General features: G+C 41.9%; 1 protein-coding gene across 2 annotated transcripts in view; it reads right to left on the bottom strand.

Annotated features, from left to right (window-relative positions):
- The window catches only part of Fam81b (family with sequence similarity 81 member B), a 79827-nt gene that overhangs the window by 47039 nt on the left and 11031 nt on the right, over positions 1-21757 (bottom strand). For both annotated transcript variants that reach the window (XM_037211088.1, XM_037211089.1), the window contains 2 exons: positions 14220-14463; positions 7822-7940 (listed from right to left, as the gene is read on the bottom strand). In XM_037211088.1, the coding sequence (XP_037066983.1) occupies positions 7822-7940; positions 14220-14463 (363 nt within the window). The remainder of the gene's footprint in view (positions 1-7821; positions 7941-14219; positions 14464-21757) is intronic.

Here is a 21757-nt window from a genome sequence, read left to right as displayed (position 1 = left end):
GTAAAGAACAGTAACAGTTAAAAGGTATTTACACCCTCAGAACAAAAAGGTCTGGGCTCTGCAAAAACAAACCAAAAACCCCAGACTTTAATATAATCATCTATTACTGTTAAATGCTCTCAGCAATTGATCACCTGTGTCTCCTGGACACTAATAATCTAATAAAGGAAGCAGGTGCCTTAAAATAACCTGTCTCTGATAAAGCTTATCTCAGGTAAAAATTAAAAACATGTTCCAATCTCTCTCTCTCTCTCTCTCTCTCTCATTAATACTAACCAATACAAGCAGAGTACTGGACATTATAATGGTCACCAGCCCAAGACTTTAATTTTTCTCATGGCTGCATCTTTTTTTTTATTATTCTTATAAAAATATAGTTATTTTATTATAAAAATATAAAGATGTTAGTATTTTCTTGTCATCACTGTTCAGCATGAAAATTTCAAATTAGTGTACCTTTGAACTGAATTGTGTTAGGTTATTTGATTTCTTTTTTTTTCCTTTTATTTTATTTCACAATACCATTCAGTTCTACATATCAGCCATGCATTCCCTTGTTCTCCCCCCTCCTCCCCCCCTCCCCTTCCCCCCAGCCCACCCCCATTTCCACCTCCTCCAGGGCAAAGCCTCCCCCCGAGGACTGAGATCGACCTGGTAGACTCAGTCCAGGCAGGTCCAGTCTCCTCCTCCCAGACTGAGCCAAGCGTCCCTGCATAAGCCCCAGGTTTCAAACAGCCAACTCATGCAATGAGCACAGGACCCGGCACCACTGCCTAGATGCCTCCCAAACAGATCAAGCCAATCAACTGTCTCACCTATTCAGAGGGCCTGATCCAGTTGGGGGCCCCTCAGCCTTTGGTTCATAGTTCATGTGTTTCCATTCATTTGGCTATTTGTCCCTGTGCTTTATTCAACCTTGGTTTCAACAATTCTCGCTCATATAAACCCTCCTCTTTCTCGCTAATTAGACTCCCGGCCTTGTTTTGGGGGCCTAGCTGTGGATGTCTGCATCCAGATTCCTCAGTCCTTGGATGGGGTTTCTGGCACAACTATTAGGGTGTTTGGCCATCCCATCACCAGAGTAGGTCAGTCCCAGCTGTCTCTCAGCCATTGTCAGCAGTCTTTTGTGGGGATATCTTTGTGGATTTCTGTGGGCCTCTCTAGCACTTTGTTTCTTCCTTTTCTCACGTGGTCTTCATTTACCATGGTCTCCTATTCCTTGTTTTCCCTCTCTGTTCTTGATCCAGCTGGGATCTCCCATTCCCACAGGCTCTCTTTCCCTCGACCCTCGCCCTTCATTACTCCCACTCATGTCCAGGTTGTTCATGTAGATCTCAGCCATTTCTTCATCATTGGGTGATGCCCTTGTCTTTCTTGGGGTCCTGTTTTCCAGGTAGCCTCCCTGGTGATGTGAGTAGCAGCAGTCCAGTCATCCTTGTTCCACATCTAGTATCCTCCTATGAGTGAGTACATACCATATTTGTCTTTCTGAGTCTGGGTTACCTCACTCAGGATCTAGATCCATCCATTTGCCTGCAAACCTCATGATGTCATTGTTTTTCTCTGCTGAGTAGTATTCCATTGTGTATATGTGCCATAATTTATTTATCCATTCTTCAGTTGAAGGGCATCTAGGTTGTTTCCAGGTTTTGGCTATTACAAACAATGCTGATATGAACATAGCTGAGTAAGTGCTTTTGTGGTATGATTGAGCATTTCTTGGGTATATGCCCAAGAGTGGTAGAGCTGGATCTTGGGGGAGATTGATTCCCAATTTTCTAAGAAAGCACCATATTGATTTCCAAAGTGGTTGTACAAGCTTGCATTCCCACCAGCAGTGGAGGAGAGTTCCCCTAGTTCCACATCTTCTCCAGCATAAGGTGTCTTCAGTGTTTTTGATCTTAGCCATTCTGACAGGCGTAAGTGGTATCTCAGAGTTGTTTTGATTTGCATTTCCCTGATGATTAGGGATGTTGAGCAATTCCTTAAATGTCTTTTAGCCATTTGAGTTTCCTCTGTTGAGAATTCTCTGTTTAGTTCTATAGCCCATTTCTTAATTGGACTGTTGGTTGTTTTGATGTCTAATTTCTTGAGTTCCTTATATATTCTGGATATCAGGCCTCTGTTAGATGTGGGGTTGGTGAAGACCTTTTCCCATTCTGTAGGCTGTAGCTTTGCCTTGTTGACTGTATCCTTTGCTCTACAAAAGCTTCTCAGTTTCAAGAGGTCCCATTGATTGATTGTTTCTCTCAGTGTCTGTGCTACTGGTGTTATATTTAGGAAGTGATCTCCTATCATGGCTGCATCTTAATATGTCTAAAATTTTCCCAAGCTCCAGAAACCAGCTGAAACCAATCTGACAGGTCAGATCTACTTCAAGGTAAGTGCTAAACCCAAACTTTCCTGGTCTTGGGACCCCCTCTATCACCCTGGGAATCCCCCAAAGGAAAAATTAAAAAAAAAATAATGCTTTCTTCTAAGCTTGTCTCTGCCTCACCAGCATCCTGTCAGACACAAAAGCAGCCAGAATGCCAAGCCAAGAAAGATGAACAGCTCTGAGGCAGCAGACGACAGCCCACCATCCCAGAACACCTGTCTACCTCAGAAGCCCCCTTCTCTACCCACCCCCCAAGAGTCAACAGACGCCCACCAAGTCAGCTGGAAGCAGTTCTTCTAGGATAAACTTCAGCCCTATTCCTGTTCACCCACTTTTTTTTATAATAAGCAAAAAGTCTGGAATGTTAGAATTCTGCCCCCACCACAGCTACATGGCCACTCGTGCAGTTCAGCAGCTAAGCAAGGGGTCTTGCGTCTTACGTCATCAGTGTGCACTGGTGATTATGTGCACATGGTGTGGTCACACAATCAGCGCATGTGAGGGTAGCTCTGTAAGCCCAGCTGTGCATGTTCACAGGAACCCTTAAAAAGCCAGACACAGACCCCCTCCCTTCTCTGTTCTTCCCCCGCCATTTCTCTCTCTCTCTCTCTCTCTCTCTCTCTCTCTCTCTCTCTCTCTCTCTCTCTCTCTCTCTCCCTCTATGATCTCTGCACGTGTGTCCCCCAGGCCTGGTTCTTCTGTGCCGCCCCTCCCCGATAAAGCTCTGATACTGGGTTTTGTTGTGGCTCGTGACCTTTTTGCATGGTAACCAGTGCTGGTAACCAGCACAGCTGATCATTCTTAACACATCTATCTATCCATCCATCCAGCAGGGAATTCTTTGGAGGAAATCACTAACAAATACCTGTGATAAACCCCACATTATGTAAAGGTGGGAGTTTAGTTTTCCTTTTAAATTTTCCATTAGCACTGAGATATCTTGAGGGAGACATGAAAAAAAGTCTTTATTCTGTCCTGTATAAGCAGAAGTATCCTCTTTCAACTTTCATTCTCAAAGTCCATGATTATTGCTTTTAATCACAGGTCAACATGATTTACCATTGTTTAAAATCTAAGTTTGCCTTGTTCTAAAAAGCCAAACATGACAATAGGTTGGCCACCTGCAGCTGCAACAGGTCGTAAGTCCTGCCCATTCCTGTACACACTCACCCTTCCCTGTGAGTCCTGTGCACACTCACCCCTCTCTGTGAACCCTGTGCACACTCACCCTTCTCTGTGAGTCCTGTGCACACTCACTCTTCCCTGTGAGTCCTGTGCACACTCACCCCTCTCTGTGAGTCCTGTGCACACTCACCCCTCTCTGTGAGTCCTGTGCACACTCACCCCTCTCTGTGAGTCCTGTGCACACTCACCCTTCTCTGTGAGTCCTGTGCACTCACCCTTCTCTGTGAGTCCTGTGCACACTCACCCTTCTCTGTGAGTCCTGTGCACACTCACTCTTCCCTGTGAGTCCTGTGCACACTCACCCCTCTCTGTGAGTCCTGTGCACACTCACCCCTCTCTGTGAGTCCTGTGCACACTCACCCCTCTCTGTGAGTCTTGTGCACACTCACCCCTCTCTGTGAGTCCTGTGCACACTCACCCTTCCCTGTGAGTCCTGTGCACACTCACCCTTCTCTGTGAGTCCTGTGCACACTCACCCCTCTCTGTGAACCCTGTGCACACTCACCCTTCCCTGTGAGTCCTGTGCACGCTCACCCCTATCTGTTTTTCTCTTAAGATTAATCTACCAGAGGAGGCTGTGCACCAGTGAGAAGCTCACTTCACAGGAATCATCTGCTTTTAAACTACCAATACACTGGGGTGGGGAAGAAGGGAAAATTCAAGGAATTGGAACTTCAGTTAAGTATTAAATAATAAAATTAAATATTGAGGCTGATTTACAAAACAGTAAAGTATTTGCTAGGAATTATGTTAAAATAATTAACTTAATTTTACCTGTGCCAAAATACTAATTGGAATTACAATCAGTGCATGTAGAAAGTCAGTAATCAAGATTTTAGCTAGTCCATTAGTTATTTTTCTGGCAAAAAAAAAAAAAAAAAAAACCCAGAAAAGAGGCACGAGAAGGAAAGCAAATTTATGTCTGATGGCTTCTAGCCAGAGTTTGTCTGAGATAACCAAATAGATTCCAGAAATTTTCCATAAAATTAGATGTTTTAAGGAAAAATAAGACCTTGCCCTGAAGTTACTACTTAAGATTCATAAAATGTTGGAGGCAGTAGGGTTTTATGGCAAGTTCCTGTTTATCCAGATCCTTGAGCGGGAGAAGTGAGGGATCGGTAGTTCCAGCCACCCTGGGTAATACGGGAAGACTGTCTAGAAAGAGGGGGGCGGGGTAGGAGAAGAAAGGAGAAAAGCAGGTCAGTGGTAGAACATGTGTTTAGCCTGTGAAAAATCCCTGGGGTTTGATTCCTTGTACCAAAAAATAAATTTAAAATAAAATTAAATTGGAACAAGGGAAAAAGAACGTCACATCTTCTTGATGTTATTCTATTGTCTCTGTGCTACTTTTAAAATGTGTGTGTGTGTGTGTGTGTGTGTTATCATTACACCACCAAATTGAATCAAATCATATTTCATTCAAAAGGAAGTGTTTATTACTTCTGTTTTTCAAAAATATATATTTAAGTGGGGCCATGGGTTCACTCGTGATTATCTTATTAACTTAATATATAACTCACACAAATCTAAAAGATACTGTCTAATAAATATAGAATGATATGTAAATATTGTGTTTATTCACTTGTATATGGTATACAATATCTGAGTTGTCAGTTAACTTTTCTTTGACGACTTTCTAACCATGAGTCTTATTTCCTAGACAGTATTGAAACTTTAGAGGAATAAAGCAACACTTCAGAACTGTAGAGTCTTCGCTAGTGCCACTAAGTTATCTGTGTTGGAGGACACTGGGCTCCTCACCTACCTCTACCCCTCCTGCTTCCCCTCTGAGCACCATGCCCATTCTGGTTAAGATCCCACAGACTTCCCAGATGTGACAGGTTTGAGACCTTCCCTTTGGGGTCCTGCCCCCACTTTTATGACCAAGGTACTCTTAATCGGGAGAAGTGGTAAATATTTAGATAGAAAGAGATACTTAGACGACGACGAGAGGAAAGACAGAAACACAGGACAGCCTCGGGAGGGCCTCGGTCAAAACTCACTATCCCAGAACTTTATTCAAAAGGCTTTTTATAACAATGCCAAGGGAGGAGACAAAAGACCTCCCCCTTCTAGATATAGCCAAGTGTAGACCCTTCCAAACACCTGGTACCCAGGCCCATGGTCCAATCATCCTCTTTACCTTGATGGTAAAGCAAGCTCAGATCTCACTAGGAAACCTTTGTGGGCTCCAACACTTCTCTTCTTTGTCCCTCCTGCCTCTGCTGAATAATGGGGGGACAAATATTCAACCAGACCCCAGACCAAAAATTTAGATATGTTTCCTAAAAATTTTGACATGTATTCCTCTGTCCTAATTAATGTTAATTCATGTAGTCATCCTATAGATTATATTTTCCCGTGTCTGCCCTCTGCACCGGACATCCATGGCTAGTGACTTAGTTCAGGCCCTCCCTACTTCTACCCTGGATTGCTGCAACAGACTACTTCTGATCTTTGTGTCCTCCTTCTGTGTACACCACCAATTCAGATATTATTAGAATGCCACCAAATACATCACCCCTCACCTAAAACCCTCTGTGGCTATTTACAACCTTCTACATGAAGCTCAAACTTCAGCCCACACGGTCCCTCATTTTTCAGCTTTAGCTGTTTCTTTGGCATTACCTCCCATCCTTTCTTGAACACATACTCCAGAATAACATAGCCAGAATGCTCTTCTCTTTGGCAGGCCTTGGGACACACCTCAGCAGACCTTCCCTTTGTTCTTTTCCAAACATTTTCCCTCCTGTATGAAGTGTTTTTCCCACCTTTCTTGGTTGGTTACTACAAATCCTTCAAAAACACATCCTGAGTATTCGCTCCTTGGAGCGACCTCTTCCACTCAGTGTGGTTTGAACATTCACGACACACCAGGCTTTCAGGACAGTACTATCCTCATTGCTGGCAAGCTGTTGATAGAGGTGGTTTTGCCAGGTAAACAGTGAAGAGCTACTGAGAGGGGACTGTGTTATTGAATCTTAGCTTGGTATATGGTAAATGATGAATGAGTAAGTTGAATGAGTTGTGGTTTTGTTTTTGGTTTTGAGATTGTAACCTTGGATGTCATGAAATTAGATTATATAGAATAGGCTGTCCTTGAACTCACAGATCTCCACCTGCTTCTCCTTCCAGAGGTCTGGGATTAAAGGTGTGTGTCACCATTCCTGGGTATGAATGCATTTTTATTGAACTGGCAGAATAGATATCCTGTAATAATCTGGATTAACTCTGTATCTTTCCAAATCCAAGTGCTATCAGTATGATAGAATTAGGTGAGGCAACTGACAGGTGGTAGACCATGGGAACTCTTCCCAAATGAACCAAATTAAGGCCCTCGTGGAAGTCTTCAGGTTTCTGCCACACAAGAACACTGTCTATTCTCCTGGAAGATGCAGCCCTCACAGGACAATGGACTTGCTGTCCTGGAGTATGGATTCCTAGCCTCTGAAATTGTGAGACACTTGAGTTTTTGTTCTTATAACTATCTAGTTTCTGGTATTCTGTGACTGCTGCATAAATAGACTAAGAGAAGTTTGACTTCGATGTCAGTCATCTAATTCTCATCGGGTAATTTACATTTTGGAAAGAATAGGATGAAGGTGGAAAATTTAAGGAACAAGGAAATAGATCTGGCAGAAGATGTAGAGGTGAAAGATACCTATGGCAATCCACTCTCAAGTAATTTCCCATGTGTCTGTCAGGCCAGTCCAGCCATAGTCATTACCGAACTTCTGATATATGTCAGTGTTTCTACCACTGTCATTATCTAGGAGGTTTTTTTTTGTTTATTTTTGGGTTTTTTTTGTTGTTTTTTAAATGATTCATACACTGGAAACTCTTGATTTAAACATCTCATGCAAAAGGTGCTACTCAGAACTCCATTTGGCTGATTTGTATGTAATCATTGAACACTTTAAATACTTCATTTCCAGAATGTAACACACTTGGGGATATTGTGTGTCTATGTGTTTATGTGGGTGTTCTGAGTATAACTGTTGGCCTCTGGGCAGTTGAAGGCTGTAAAGACAACACGCTGGGTATTTCCACTAACACAAAACTGGACATGCCATGTAAGAGCTCCTGGAACTGAGAGTGAGCATCAGACTTTCAAAGTTTCATGAGGCAGTTTCTTAACTGCAGGTCACCCACTTAACTCAATGTAAATCGACAGTTCATCTTTTAAACTGTGAAATTATTCTGAGAGGAATTCCATAGCCGATAGTGTCTGGTAAACCTTAGCTGAGCACACTTCTCACCTGGCTACTCTTCCTCGAAGGTCTCCAACTCCATGCTGGTGTTTGGTGTTTAGCTCTTGCACTGCAAAGTTAGTTCCCGTGGCCGCCTGGTCTCGAATTCTTATTTGGTCTTCTAGGATCTGTAATTTTGAGTTATAGCCATAATTAATATCCCAATACTCATGATAAGAGAACATCACTAAAATGCACATTGTGGTTAAGCAGATGGGGGAAAGGGAGAGGGGGAAGGGAGGGGGAGAAAGATGTATTAACAGAGGGAGACTGATGTAGTTTCAGCTGAGTGCTGCCAAGGGCTAATGAAGTCTCAATAATTTTTGAACACTAGCCAGAAAGCCAGGCTTCATGTGAAATCTCTCAGTTCAAAAACATTGTCATCTACTATGAAAATCAGTATGGCTGTTCCTCAAGAAGCTGGGAACAGATCTTCCTCAAGTTTCAGCTATATCACTCTTGGGCATATATCCAAAGGACTCTACGTTCTACTACAGAGACACTTACTTATCCATGTTCATTGCTGCTCTATTCATAATAGCCAGAAATGGAAAATAGCCTAGATGTTCATCAACAGATGAATGGATAATGAAAATGTGGTACCTTTACACAATAGAATATTATTCAGCTGTTAAATAAAAAACAAAATCATGAAATTCTCAGGTAAATATATACAGCTAGAAAAAATAGTCTTCAATGAGATAACGGTCCCCAAAATACAAATGTGGTATACATTCTCTTATATATGGATGCTAGCTTTTAAATATTCAACAGGCATGCTACAATACATATAATCACAGAGGTTAGGGATAAAATAAGGGTCTAGAGAGGAGGGTCTCTCAAGGAAGGAAGGATAAAATATATGGTTATGAAGAGACATGGTGAAGGCTGAACAGAAGGACTGAATAGAAAGAAGGAGGGAAAAGGGGTAAGGAGGGAATATAGGGAGGGAACAGCTAACACTAAGGGCCATTTGAGGGGTCATGTGGAAATCTACTAGAGTAGAGGCTTTTAAATATTTATATATATATGAAAAATATAAAATAAGTCATCAAATAATGGAGAAGACAAAACCCAAACTAGACATCATTTTGTAAAGTGTCTGCTCTATATATCTTAGAGATTATAAAAGACTTACATCACATGTATGTTCAGATTTTATCCCTATTATCATATATCAAATGTGTTCTGGCATTTTCCTATAGTACCAAGTTGGTAGTGTTGAAAATAGTGGTTTTAAAAATATTTTACACTAACTTGTAACTAAAAAACCCTACTCCTTAAAAGTAATATTTTAGTTGAAAAACAACTTCAGTGTATACTGACAAACAAAATGTTTAGTTGAGAAAAAGAGCATAGTACTTTGGAAAAAATAACTTGTGATTTATGGAAACATTTGAGTTTAGTTATATATTTAACAATAAGTAACAGTATTTTTCTAAGAGAAAAATCCCTGCTCTAAGGTGTTTGACTCCTTGTTGTGGAATATTACTTTAACTATGTAATGGTGTGTTGTATTTATTTGTGCTACATTTGTCTAATTATGTAAAGATGTGTTACTGTTTTATCTTGCCTGCCTAGGGCACCTGATTGGTCTAATAAAAAGCTGAATGGCCAATGGCTAGGCAGAGGAGGGATAGGTGGGGTTGGTGGGCAGAGAATAGGAGGGGAAATCTAGGCTTGAGAGAGACGAGGAGAAGAGAAGGAGGGACAAAGAGAGGGAGACACCCAGGACCAGCCAGCCAGCCACAGAGTAGGACAGACAGAAGGAAAGAAAGGTAAAAAGTCCTGAGGCAAAATGTAGATGAAGAGAAATAGGTTACTATAAGAGCTAGCGAGACCAGCATAAGATAAGGCTGAGCATTCATAATTAATAGTAAGTCTCTGTTGTCGTGATTTGGGAGCTGGTGGTCAGAGAAAGCCTGTTACAATGCCTCTTATGGTATTAATATTTCCACTATAATTTCAATCAACACTCAGAGTACTATAGCACCCAAAGATGGGAAGACAAATGCCTGAACTGTATTTATACTTGATGAATTTTACCAGGCAAAAGGAGGTTTTAAAAAGTGAATGATAGGAATGGAAAAGACCTTATACACAGAGTTCCCCCATTTTTTAAATTGGCATATTGGGACAATCTGTGAGCAAGGAAACCTGACCCCCAGACACTGCTGTCAGTGGTACTTCCTGTGGAAGGACAGCCAGTTTCCTGAGGCCTCTGCTAGGGTGGACACACTCCAGGGGATGGCCCGAGTCCATGAGGACCCCACAAATTGGACTTTAGTTGGGATGAGGAATGAAGTGTAAATCGGAAGACTTACATGGAGAAATGAGACTGGATCAAAGTCTATTGCATATACGAAATTCTGAAAGATTTCATAAAATATATGTGTATTTTTAAAAACAAGCATCAAGACATTTTTGGTTTTGTCTTTTGTGTTGCTTTCCTTCAGTAAAGACTGGTTATGAGCCAGGTGTAGTGGCACACGCCTTTAATCCCAGCACTCAGGAGGCAGAGGCAGGTGGATCTCTGTGAGTTCAAGGCCAGCCTGATCTATAGTGAGTTTCATGACAGCCAGAGTGACATAGTGAGACCCTGTCTCAAAGAACAAAGAAACAAAAAACAAAGAAAAAATGGAGATGAAGGAAGTAGTTCTGCTGTGCCTGTAGATTTTCTAGGATGAAACTAAGTAGATCAGTGTAGCAGCAGCCAACTCAGTGTAGTGTAGACCTGCGATGTACACAGCAATGCACACTGCAGATCATCTCAGTGTAGTGTAGACCTGCGATGTACACAGCAATGCACACTGCAGACCATCTCAGTGTAGTGTAGCATTGACCTGTAATGTAACATAGCAATGTAATGAAGACTTATGTAACCCTGGGCAAGGCATATTATACACACTAAGACACAGGTATGCATGTGTGTGTGTGTGTGTGTGTGTGTGTGTGTGTGTGTGTGTGTGTGTGTGTTGGGGGAGAGGTGCATCATGGGACAGGACCACAACAAATGGTATTGGTAACTTCAAGCAAATACTCTTTAAAAATGAGATAAAAAACACAAGAAGCCATTGCAAATGTTATTACTAAGGGTTCACTGAGGTCAGGCAGCCAGCATGTGCCTCATTGCATAGCTCAATGCAGGACCTGTGCAGCAGCAGCAGCAGCAGCAGCAGCAGCAGCAGCAGCACCTCTTGCTGTCTTTGTGTGCTGTGGCACCAGGAGCGATGGCTGAAATCATAGTGGAAATATGACCATCAGAGGGTCAAACACCACAGAGCAGGGACTTTCTCTCAGAAAAATACTGGTTTGTTGTTGGTTGTTGTTTATTTTTTTGGAGGGTTAGCCATCCAGCTCCCAATAAACCACACACAGAGGATTATTGTTACTTATGAATGCCCAGCCTTAGCTTGACTTAGATCCTACCCAACTTTTCTTAACTTATCCCATCTACTTTTTGCCTCTGGGCTTTTCCCGTTCTCTTACTTCTGTAAATCTTACTCTTATTCCGTGGCTTGCTGTGTAGCTGGGTGGCTGGCTCCTGGGCCTCCTTCTCTATTGCTCCTTGATCTTGTCTCTCAGATTTCTCCTTCTATATATTCTCTCTACCTGCCAGCCCTGCCTGTCCTTTCTCCTGCCTTCCTATTGGCCATTCAGTTCTTTATTAGATCATCAGGTGTTTTAGACAGGCACAGTAACACAGCTTCACAGAGTTAAACATGCAACATAAACAAAAGTAACACACCTTATAATAATATTCTACAACACTGGTCGCTTATTGTTAAATGTTTAAAAATGTGCTGCTGGCTATCATCCTTACTACATAAAAGAGCTTATCATATTAAACACAATTAAAACATGCTGAAACCCCAGAAGATATATTAGCAAAGCAAATGAACAGAATATTAGCTGAGAAAATAAAAACTATCATAATCAGATTAACAAGTGGATTCAACATCTTCAGGAAAAATAAAACAGCACCTAATTTCTGTACATTAGTAAGGATTGAAACAATAAATCTAGATGTTGGCAGAAGCCCAGTGTGAAGCATCCCACAGGATGTTAGTGGGGTGTAAATTAGTGCAAAGCTTGTGGAGCCAGCTTAGCAACATGTATAAGGAACTTTTGTTATGTCTCCACCCTAGTGATTCCACTTCCAAGAATATATGTTGTGGAGGTAATTCAATACACAAGCGTATTTCAATATTAAGAAAGTAATTAAGCAAATCATGATCTATACACTACATAAAAAGATTTTAATGATGTAAGTTTACAATTTTATGTTAAAGATTGTGCTTGCATTGATAGTAGTCTGCCTCCTAAGTGAAGTGCTCATCAGGACTAGAAGGAGAGTTCTCTGGGTGTTTATAGAGATTGCCATTTGGTGGTAGAATTGAGAGAAAATTTTCCAGGCTTCAAAATTTCTTCCTAAACTTTCAGATAAATTATAATAAGGAAACATTGCTTTTAATAATTAGGGCAAATACCCTCCAATAGAGCAGTATTGACCATAAACATTTCCTTTATTGAATTCAAAATAAATTAATTTTGAAACTTATAGTGAATTCCTGGTTAAAAATTTTTGTTTTTCTAGGTTTGGAGGTGCATGCCTGTACCCTAGCATTTGGAATGCAAAGGCAGAAGAGTTCCAAGTTTAAGGCCAGCATGTCTCAAAAATCCATTTGACTTTTTTTTTTTTTTTTTTTTTTTGGTTTTTTCGAGACAGGGTTTCTCTGTGTAGCTTTGCGCCTTTCCTGGAACTCACTTGGTAGCCCAGGCTGGCCTCGAACTCACAAAGATCCGCCTGCATCTGCCTCCAGAGTGCTGGGATTAAAGGCGTGTGCCACCACCGCCCGGCTCCATTTGACTTTTAAAAGGGACAAGCCACTTAGCTGCTGCAATTGTGGTAAGATACCCTTCCCCCAATTCTTTCAAGGACTTGAGTTCAATTTTATTTCATATTTGAATATACTTTTAGGGCCAATATGCAAATGGACTAATTGGGTTGATGCATCTGGTTTCCTTTAAAATATTGGAATAGCATCCACTTTCCTATAAAATGTTCATTAACTGAATTATTTACTAATGCTAGCCTAGTAGTTTATGCTTTGCCATGTTTAATTAGATTATCTTAACATCTTGAATACTTTTTTTGTGGTCCTGGGGATCAGTCTCAGGCCTTATACATCCTAGGCAAGTGCTCTATCACTGAACTATATATACCTTCAGCTTTTGATTTTGTACAATAAGGTCTCACAATGCAGCTCAGACTGGCCTGGAACTTACAATTCCCTTGTCTGACTTCCAACTCCTGAGATTACAGGCACATGCCAGCATGCCTAGGTATATAAACACCGTTATCACATTCAGTTTTAAAACTTCATGGCAAGTTTTTAGCTTTCTCTATTCTCTCAGTTGACCTGCACACAAACATCCAATTTATAAATACCTTCAGCCTTGACCTGAGTTCAGGAGCCCATGGACGGTGTCTGATTTTCTGTTTAAAAAAAAATCAGTCCTGAAATTTCACTGGTACTAGATGGGAACAAGTACAGTGCAGGACGTTGTTGTCAATTGTCGTGATTCTACAAGCCTTTGAACTTTTGCCTGAAGTATACTCTCAGATCCCTTGCCCGAAAGCTGTCCACCTAGGGTGTGGAAACACCGCTAGAAGTCTGAATGAAAGAGGCCTGTAGTGAAAATTTGTTAACCATTATTTAGTCTAGGGATTTTGTTTGATCAAAACTTTTTGTTGCCTTTAACATCTTAAAAAAATCATTTTTTTTTTTTAGTCTGGTATGTGATTTAGTAGTGAACTAAACAAAGTCTCAGCCTCATGGAAGTTGTATTTCGGAAAAGGAAAACAGACATTCAGTGCTCGCTGTAGGTCGTGGTGAGAGCTGAGGATAAAAGCAGAGTTTAAGGGAGGCTGAAACTCTTGGGGTGGAGGGGAAGTGGTATCATCTAGGGTAGCTTTTGAGTAGGAACTTGACGAAAATAAAGAGCACTCAGGGACAGCTACAGGAAGATGGTCTAACTCAAGAGAACAGCAGTGCATAGCTAACAGGCTGGCGGAAAAGAGGACTGGGAGCTGGTCATTGTTGGGTTCAGTTGGTTGATGCATACAAAGCTCTACTTGGAATTATCACAGTCTTACAGATTTAGACTCATAAAGTCTATTAGTGCAATATGGGCATACTAAAGAATTTTCTTTACTGTTGTAAAATCGATGTATAATATTTTCTAAGGAAAGTTTTGTTTTATTAAATTTTATCATAACTTGTAGTCAAAAAGTTTAACTCTTCCTTTGAAGCAGTAACAACATATTTCTATAATTGAAAAATGAGTCTGGTGGCTGATAATCTTTGTTCAGCAGTGATGCTAACATGTGGAAACAGACCTACCTCAATGTTTTGGTTGAGTTTCTTGACAATGCTAGTGATAGTCTGGATGTGACTTTCTAGTAACTTCCTGGCAAGAGATTCTTCTTTTTGAAAGCCATGGGCCCCCTGGAGGCAAGCGGAGAGGTCCTCCTTGATGCGGAAGGCTTGCTCAAGGAGGAAGGCTATGGTGCGCTCCTGGTTGTTCAGCCTGTCTTCCAGGGGACTTGTCTGGTTGGTTGGAATGACAGGAAGAAAGGGGGAACTCCTGGCCAGAGGAAAGAAAAACCACACTGTTATAAGAATGAGTAGGAGGATGTCTTAGTCACTCTTTTATTCTGTGAACAGACACCATGACCAAGACAACTCTTACAAAAGAAAGTATTTAATTAGGGGCTTGCTTACAGTTTCAAAGGCTTAGTCCATTATCATCACAGAGGGGTGTGGCCGCCTGCAGGCATGAAGTATCTGAGAGCTTTATATCCCCACTCACAAGCAGCGGCAGAAAGAGATCCTGGGCCTGGTATATAAAGGCTTTTGAAACCTCCAAGCTACACCTCCTAATCCAGTGGTTCATAATCTTCCTAATGCTGTGACCCTTTGATACAGTTCCTCATGTACTGGTGACCCCCAACCATAAAATTATTTTGCTGTTACTTAATAACTTTAATTTTGCTACTGTTATGAATCATAATGTAAATATCTGATATGCAACCCCAAGGGGGGCACAGCCCACAGGTTGAGAACTGCTGTCCTAATTCTTTCTAAACAGTTCATCAGCTGGGGAATGAGCCTATCAGAGCCTATGGGGGTCATTTTCATTTAAACCAAGAAGCCAGGAACTTGAACTCATTTTCTTACTGCTGCAATCTTCATTTTCTCTCCTGTGAGATATTTAAACACTTTCAGAAGCTTGATTTGTGTCTCATCTAAGGAGCAGGTCAGACTTAAGCCTTGTTATTGTGTTATACATCTTTTCATGTCTCTTAAACTAGAGTTATTTCATACTCAATGATGACAAATTTTAAAGCCCAAATGGTAATAGTTGGGAAGGAACTTATAGTAGACCTGAAGGAAGATAATAGAAGCCTTCTTCAATGACTTATGCCATTATATATCCTTGTATACAAATTCTATTTTAATCTAAAAAAATACAAGTTCTTATATATAACTTTAAAAATGCCAAACGGGGTTCTGGGGAGGTCACTCAATAGGTAAAATGCCTGCTGTGCAAACATAAGAACCTGAGTTCATATCTCCAGAAACCCCATACAAAACCAGGCACAGTGATGTTCACCTGTGACTTTAGCCATAAAGACAGAGGCAGGCAGATCCCTGCCAGTTTAGCCAGTTTAGCCAAAGCAATGAGCTCCATGTTCAGTGAGAGACCCTGCCTCAAAATAAAAGGTGGAGGATGACTGAGAACGATACCTTATGTTAACCTCTGGCCAACACACACACACACACACACACACACACACACACACACACACACACACACACACACACACACACACACACACACACACACACACACACACCATGCATGTGCAAAGTGACTGTTTGGAGAGTTTCTATGAGATTCTGTCTTGTAAATAAAATTGGCCACCAGAAAAGAATTTTGTAGTCAAACAAAACTGAAAAACATTGTATACAATATCTTTCTCTTGGTGACTTACATTGTGTATTATCCTATCAGTGTTTAACAGTATCATGTTAATTTTACAGAAAAGGAAAATAGGTAATAGAATAGATAAATAACTGGTCCAAGGTCATTCCAGACATGACTAAAGCACTTGATTATTTTATCCCTGAGTACAAGTCACTTCCAATGCTCTTGAGTGCAGATTTCTGACCTCTTAAAAGGCTAAAATTTCATTAGATTTATGTAGAAGAATTATATTAATTTTAACTAGTCTGCAATGCTATTAAATTTCATGGGGGACTTGCATTATGCTGTGGTCCAGTAAAGGGTTTTTTCTCCCTTGGAGCTTGCGTTTAATCCACTGAGCTTCTGCAAGGGCATTCATTATAAAGGGGTGTTTCAGTGTGAATGCTGATGTGTTCTGAAGACTTCAAGTATCAGCTAGTGTTCTATATAGGAATGTATAATAAGTACTCCAAGAGTGACATAAGCAAAGGGGAGCTGGTGTGGTATAACCAGAAGTCTACAGGGAGCTGGCTCAGCAGTGGTGTAGCAGACCAAAAAAGCCCCCCAATAGACAGGCCCTTCTGGAGCCGTCACCACACAGAGCATACCTTTCCCTGCAGCCTGAAAGTACTAGGACCACTTTGACATAACATGTCTATATTTTAAACAGAAAAAACATAGGGTGAAGAGTAAAATGTTTACAAACTGAGCTTGTCCACCCTTCCTTCTTTAAATGAGAAATTTCTAGAGGATTCATCATCACACTTCAGCCTCTTTCATTGATTGAAACTATGGCATATGGACATATTTTATGACTTAGAAACAGTTTGTGTGACTATGAAAAGATTGCTGAATCAGGCAGCCTGGAACTGAGGGGTTCTACTGCATTGTGATAGTGAGCTTTGGCACTGTAAGAGCAACCCCCCAGCTTCTGGATGTAATTACCTATAACCCTGTGATGAAAAAGAGCCCAAATCATTGAGTTAGCCACTCTGGACTCTCTATCCACAGATTTGGGATTTTTATGCCACTGTGTTTTAACAGACATTGCTATGTGGCAGTAGAAATATAGACAATGATTTATCTGAAATTTGGGGTAGACTGAGGCTAAGATGGTGATTCTGGACATGAGGGGAGGGCAGACATTCCTAAGGACCCAGAAGTTAGAGAGATTAGAAATGAGCTTGGGAAAGGCAGATATTCTGCATGTTCTAATTTGGATTTAATGAACAATGATCCTCTTAATCAAAATTGCAATTAAAAAACACTAGATATGGGAGAAGAAAATAAATGAGATATTTATATTTAAAGTTTCCTGTTGGGTAGTCTAAAATGTACCTAGAGATAGGGATTTGGATATTTTCTGGAAATTGAGTGATAGTTGATGATTTGGATGAGGACAATAAGATTGGCTGATGTATGTCTGTCTGTGCATGCACATACATGTATGTGCCACAGGGAGAGGACGTTTTCAGCACTGTTGAGTCTGGATTAATTACATCACATTTCCCTGCAATCCCACGGGTATCAGGCACTTACAGGCACTCCTCTGAGATTGCCTGTCAGCTAGAGACACACAGTGTGTCAGCAGGTATCTGTGAAATGGGGAGAGGAAGCTGCTGCAAATATTGTGGTCTAAGCAGAGGTTAGATGCTAACATTATAGAAAAGAATTGAATTGTCCACCTTGGCCCTACCCTATCTTACTGTCTACCTGGTCCTTGGTCCTATCCCATTGTCCACCTTGGCTCTACTCAATCCTAGATACTGCCTGCCATTGAGTGGAGGCCCAGGGCCTGCAATGTGATAGAAGAGATCTACGTAATTCCTGGAGCAGCCTTTGGTTCAGTGGAACATGTTGCCTTCCGCTCAGCCCAGGAGTCCTAGTGACTCTGCGTAATCCTTGGTGAGGCTGCCCCAAGACCACAGCATTTTATACATAGCTCTAGATGGGGCTCAGAGGCCACATACAGCTTTAGCCACCTTGAAAACCCAAAACTTTAAAGGAACTTGAACCTTGAGAACTAGTGTAACCATTGTCAGGCCCAAAGAGGAGTCCCAATTCCCTTGAAGGTAATGGATAACTCCAATAGGGCAGTCCTTGCTCAGCTCACGCTGGACTACAGGAGCAGCAAATCTCAGAAACACTGAAATGGGTATCTGCCTGCCAGGAAGGGCCACTTCAAAGTCCATGCTAGCCTCTAGACTTTTTAGTCCCATTCACAGGTACCTGTTATCCATTTCAAAGTCCGCACTAGCATCCGGGCCCTTCTCACCCCCTCTTCTACCCTAAATCCTAGGCAGTTCCAGCTCACAGACTTCCCTTCCCTCAGCTACAATCATAACCCGCACGACTTTTCAGCCACCTGCATGGTTTTCCACCACCCACTTCTCAGTCATGGCCACGCCCAGTCTGATTCTTTCCCCCTCTGCTCTGGACTCTCGCAGAGGCTCCATCTCCGTGAGAAAAACCAGTTCAGTCGTTTCTTACTGCATCCTCACTAACAACTGCAGCAGCTGATGTCCTTCTGCCTTGAAGAAACATGACTCATCTGAGACAAAGCCCAGAGTGAAAGGACTGGGTCCTTTGTAAGGACCTTGGGGTAAACTTTCTGGGTTGCCGATAGTTTTGACAAAAATGCAGAATTAGAACGTCTACCCTCTCTTCTCAACCTGAGAGAATTCCTATGAGAACTTGGAAGACCTGGAGAAAGAGGATGCTGTGCGTGCGTGCGTGCGTGCGTGCGTGCGTGCGTGCGTGCGTGCGTGTGTGTGTGTGTGTGTGTGTGTAAGTACATGGTTGTTGCGACGTGCCTGCCATCTGTGTTCTCTCAGGAAGGGCTACCAGCAGGCAGATCTCAGGAGGTGGGCTGCTCTGGGACTTGCTTTGGTGGAGAGAGTCATTTTGTCAAAGTCATATCCACTGGGACAGTTTGCATGTAGTGTGTGAGCATGAAGGCCTGGCTTTGCTCTAAATCAGAACAGCTTTCACAGGCCATCTCCACTTCTTTGGAGATGCAACCTGAGTCAGATAATCCCTTTGACCTGAGATAAGAGACAGCCCAGCCTGGCTGTGGAGGATGAGTAGTAGGGAAGCATTACTTGCGGCTTCTCTATTTACTGCCCTGGGGACAAAATACTCATATGAAACTTCAAACTCTCCTATGGGACTTTGAGAAGGGCCAGGAAGAACTGAGGCTTCTATAAAGTATGGAAAGAGTCACAATAATAAGAAACAGGAGGAGTAACTGCCTCCAGGCAGTTTCCTCCATAGAATCCCACTGCAAATGTCAGAAAAGCTCTACTTCTCTCCTCACCTTGCCTCTTTGCAAGCAACAGAAAGTAAAGAACTCACAGAAGGTTCTTTGTAGGCTTAGCAGAGGTTGCCTGTGTTTTTCTGGAGCTTGGTGCTCTATGCATATCTTTCCACCTCTAGGCTCAGAGTGTGAAAGAGACATAAGATAAATATATGGGGACTGGAGAGATGGCTCAGTGGTTAAGAGCACTGACTACTCTTCCAGAGGTCCTGAGTTCAATTCCCAGCAACCACATGGTGGCTCACAACCACCTGTAATGAGATCTGGTGCCCTCTTCTGGCCTGTAAGGACACATGCAGACAGAATACTGTATACATAATAAATAAATAAACCTTAAAAAAAGAGAAATATATGAAACATCTTGGAAAACCTCCTCACCTGGACTATGTGTAGCAAACAGAGCAGGTCTGTGATACCCAGAGAGAAGGTTGATGGCATGCAAATAGCCTGAAAAGGACCAGAATTCAAACTGTCTGTCTTTCACCTTCTGCCACTGGGAATGCCATTTTCTCTTTCTTAATAAACTGCCTCCATTTCTATCATGAGTCATATGTCCAATCCATTGTTCTGGGACACGAAAACCTGGGGATCTCATCAGGTGTGCCACCGATCTGCACTTATAACAAACCTCCTGGAGATGCGTGTCTCCACTCCTGACCCAGCCCTGGGCTTACAGACTCCTGCCACCAAACCTGGCTTTTACTTTGCATGGGTGCTGGGAATCTGAACTCTGGTCCCTACTAATCCATCTTCCCAGGCCCTAGAATGATTGTTGTCCGAAGTGTAAATGACAGCACTTACCCACCTACCCCCTCCCACTTGTGGCTGGTCCCTTCTCTGAGAAAAGGTCCCAGCTCATTTCCCGCTGGTTTTGCGGCCTTCCCTCTGACCACGCTGCTTTTACACTTGACGCTTGCGGATCTTTCTGTCACATTCATTCGTCCTACAGTTATTTCACGCCTGCCTCCTGGCCAGAGCTCAGTCCCAACATGTTTCCCCTTCTGCTCAGTTACTGTCATAATACCCCAGCTCGTCTTCTCCACAGACTTGTCAGTACATAAACTTACCATTCTTACTTCTTTGCTGATTTTCTTTCTTTTTAAAAAAAGATGTTGCCATTTTTATTTTATGTGTATAAATGTTCTTTTTTTGTTTTGTTTTTTTCCCTGCACGTATGTCTGTGCTCCATGTGTATGTAGTGCTGTGGAAGCCAAGAGTGTTGGATCCTTTGGAACTAGAGTTCCAGGTGGTTGTTGGCTGTCATATGGTGCTGGGAATTGAGCACAGGTCCTCTGCAAGAACAACAAGCTATCTCTCCAGCCACTTCATTTATTTTTCTCTCCTCTGTCATTAGAATAATACCCTTTATTTCCCACAGTATCCTCAGCACCCAGAATAGTGCATGGTACATTGTGCAGAGGTCAAGCAATTATAGTTGACTAATTTCCCTGTTCTGTTAAGGCTCAGTAAAAAATAACTCTATAAAGTTGCAGGTCATTGCAACCTCAGAGCTTAAGTTTGCTCTCTGTTGGACTGTTCCTTCCTCTGTACATCATGTACGTCCAAGAATGAGGAAGGAGGAGGAGGAGGGGCAGGAGCAGGAGGAGGAGGAGGAGGGGCAGGAGCAGGAGGAGGAGGAGGCAGCTGTGCTAAGGGCTTTGATTAGTCAGATTCAACCTACTACACATTTGGCTCAAAGTGTTCTCCTGGAAAATTACCAAATGGAATGAATATATATGCATTCCTCTAAAGCTCTACCATACTGACAGTGTCACTCAAGATTAGGTGTGTAAGTGGGAGAAGATGCAGGCCCTGCTGCTGGTGATGTGTGGAGATCTGTAGATTTGTTCATTAATTTCTTTGAGCTAATGCTTCTTTGTGGTCTGCATTCTTCATTGCCAATAAAGGGGTCCTCTGGTTTTCTGTTTTAGATAGATGCTTATGAAGGATACTATCCCTCCCCCACATTAAGATTACTCTCTTGGGTGTTTTTATTGTGGCAGACACTGTTGGTTACATTCCTAAAATCCTAATGGCCATCACAAACTTCTGCCCTTACGTCTTCTATGTTGACCTCATTTTAGGTGGAGATGTGCATGGTTTATTTAGAAACATGTGAAGTAACTCTAGAGAAGGAGATGCAAGAGGAAACTTGCTTAGAACATCTTGGCCCTCAAGAAGGAGGATGAACATTAGGAAACATCCTTTTCTGCTGGATGTTGTCATGGTATGTGGTTTGGGGAACTCTTAAACTCATCTTGTGAATATGAAACAAAAAGGAATGCAAGAAAAAGAACAGAAAATCCTGGCTGCTTGACAATTTTGTTAAGCCACCAAATTAACCAAACTCTAGATTTTTTCACTGTTGTTGTTTTCTATGCTAATCAGTATCTTTATATTGAAGCCACCTTTGCTTGGGGGTTTCTGCCTTGTGCAGATAGAAGCAATGTGTCTCTATCTAGTGACTTAAAATTATATTATTATCAATTTATTGTGTGTATGTATATATATGTGTGTGTGCATAGCAGCTATGGCATATGAGTGGAGGTCCTGGGGATCCAATTCAGGTGGTCAGGATTACTGGTAGGTTCTTTT

Source organism: Peromyscus leucopus, chromosome 15 (genome assembly GCF_004664715.2).
Source record: "Peromyscus leucopus breed LL Stock chromosome 15, UCI_PerLeu_2.1, whole genome shotgun sequence".
Classification (NCBI taxonomy): Eukaryota; Metazoa; Chordata; class Mammalia; order Rodentia; family Cricetidae; genus Peromyscus; species Peromyscus leucopus.
Note: the sequence above shows the minus strand (reverse complement) of the source record. Positions and strands in the feature narration are given on the sequence as shown.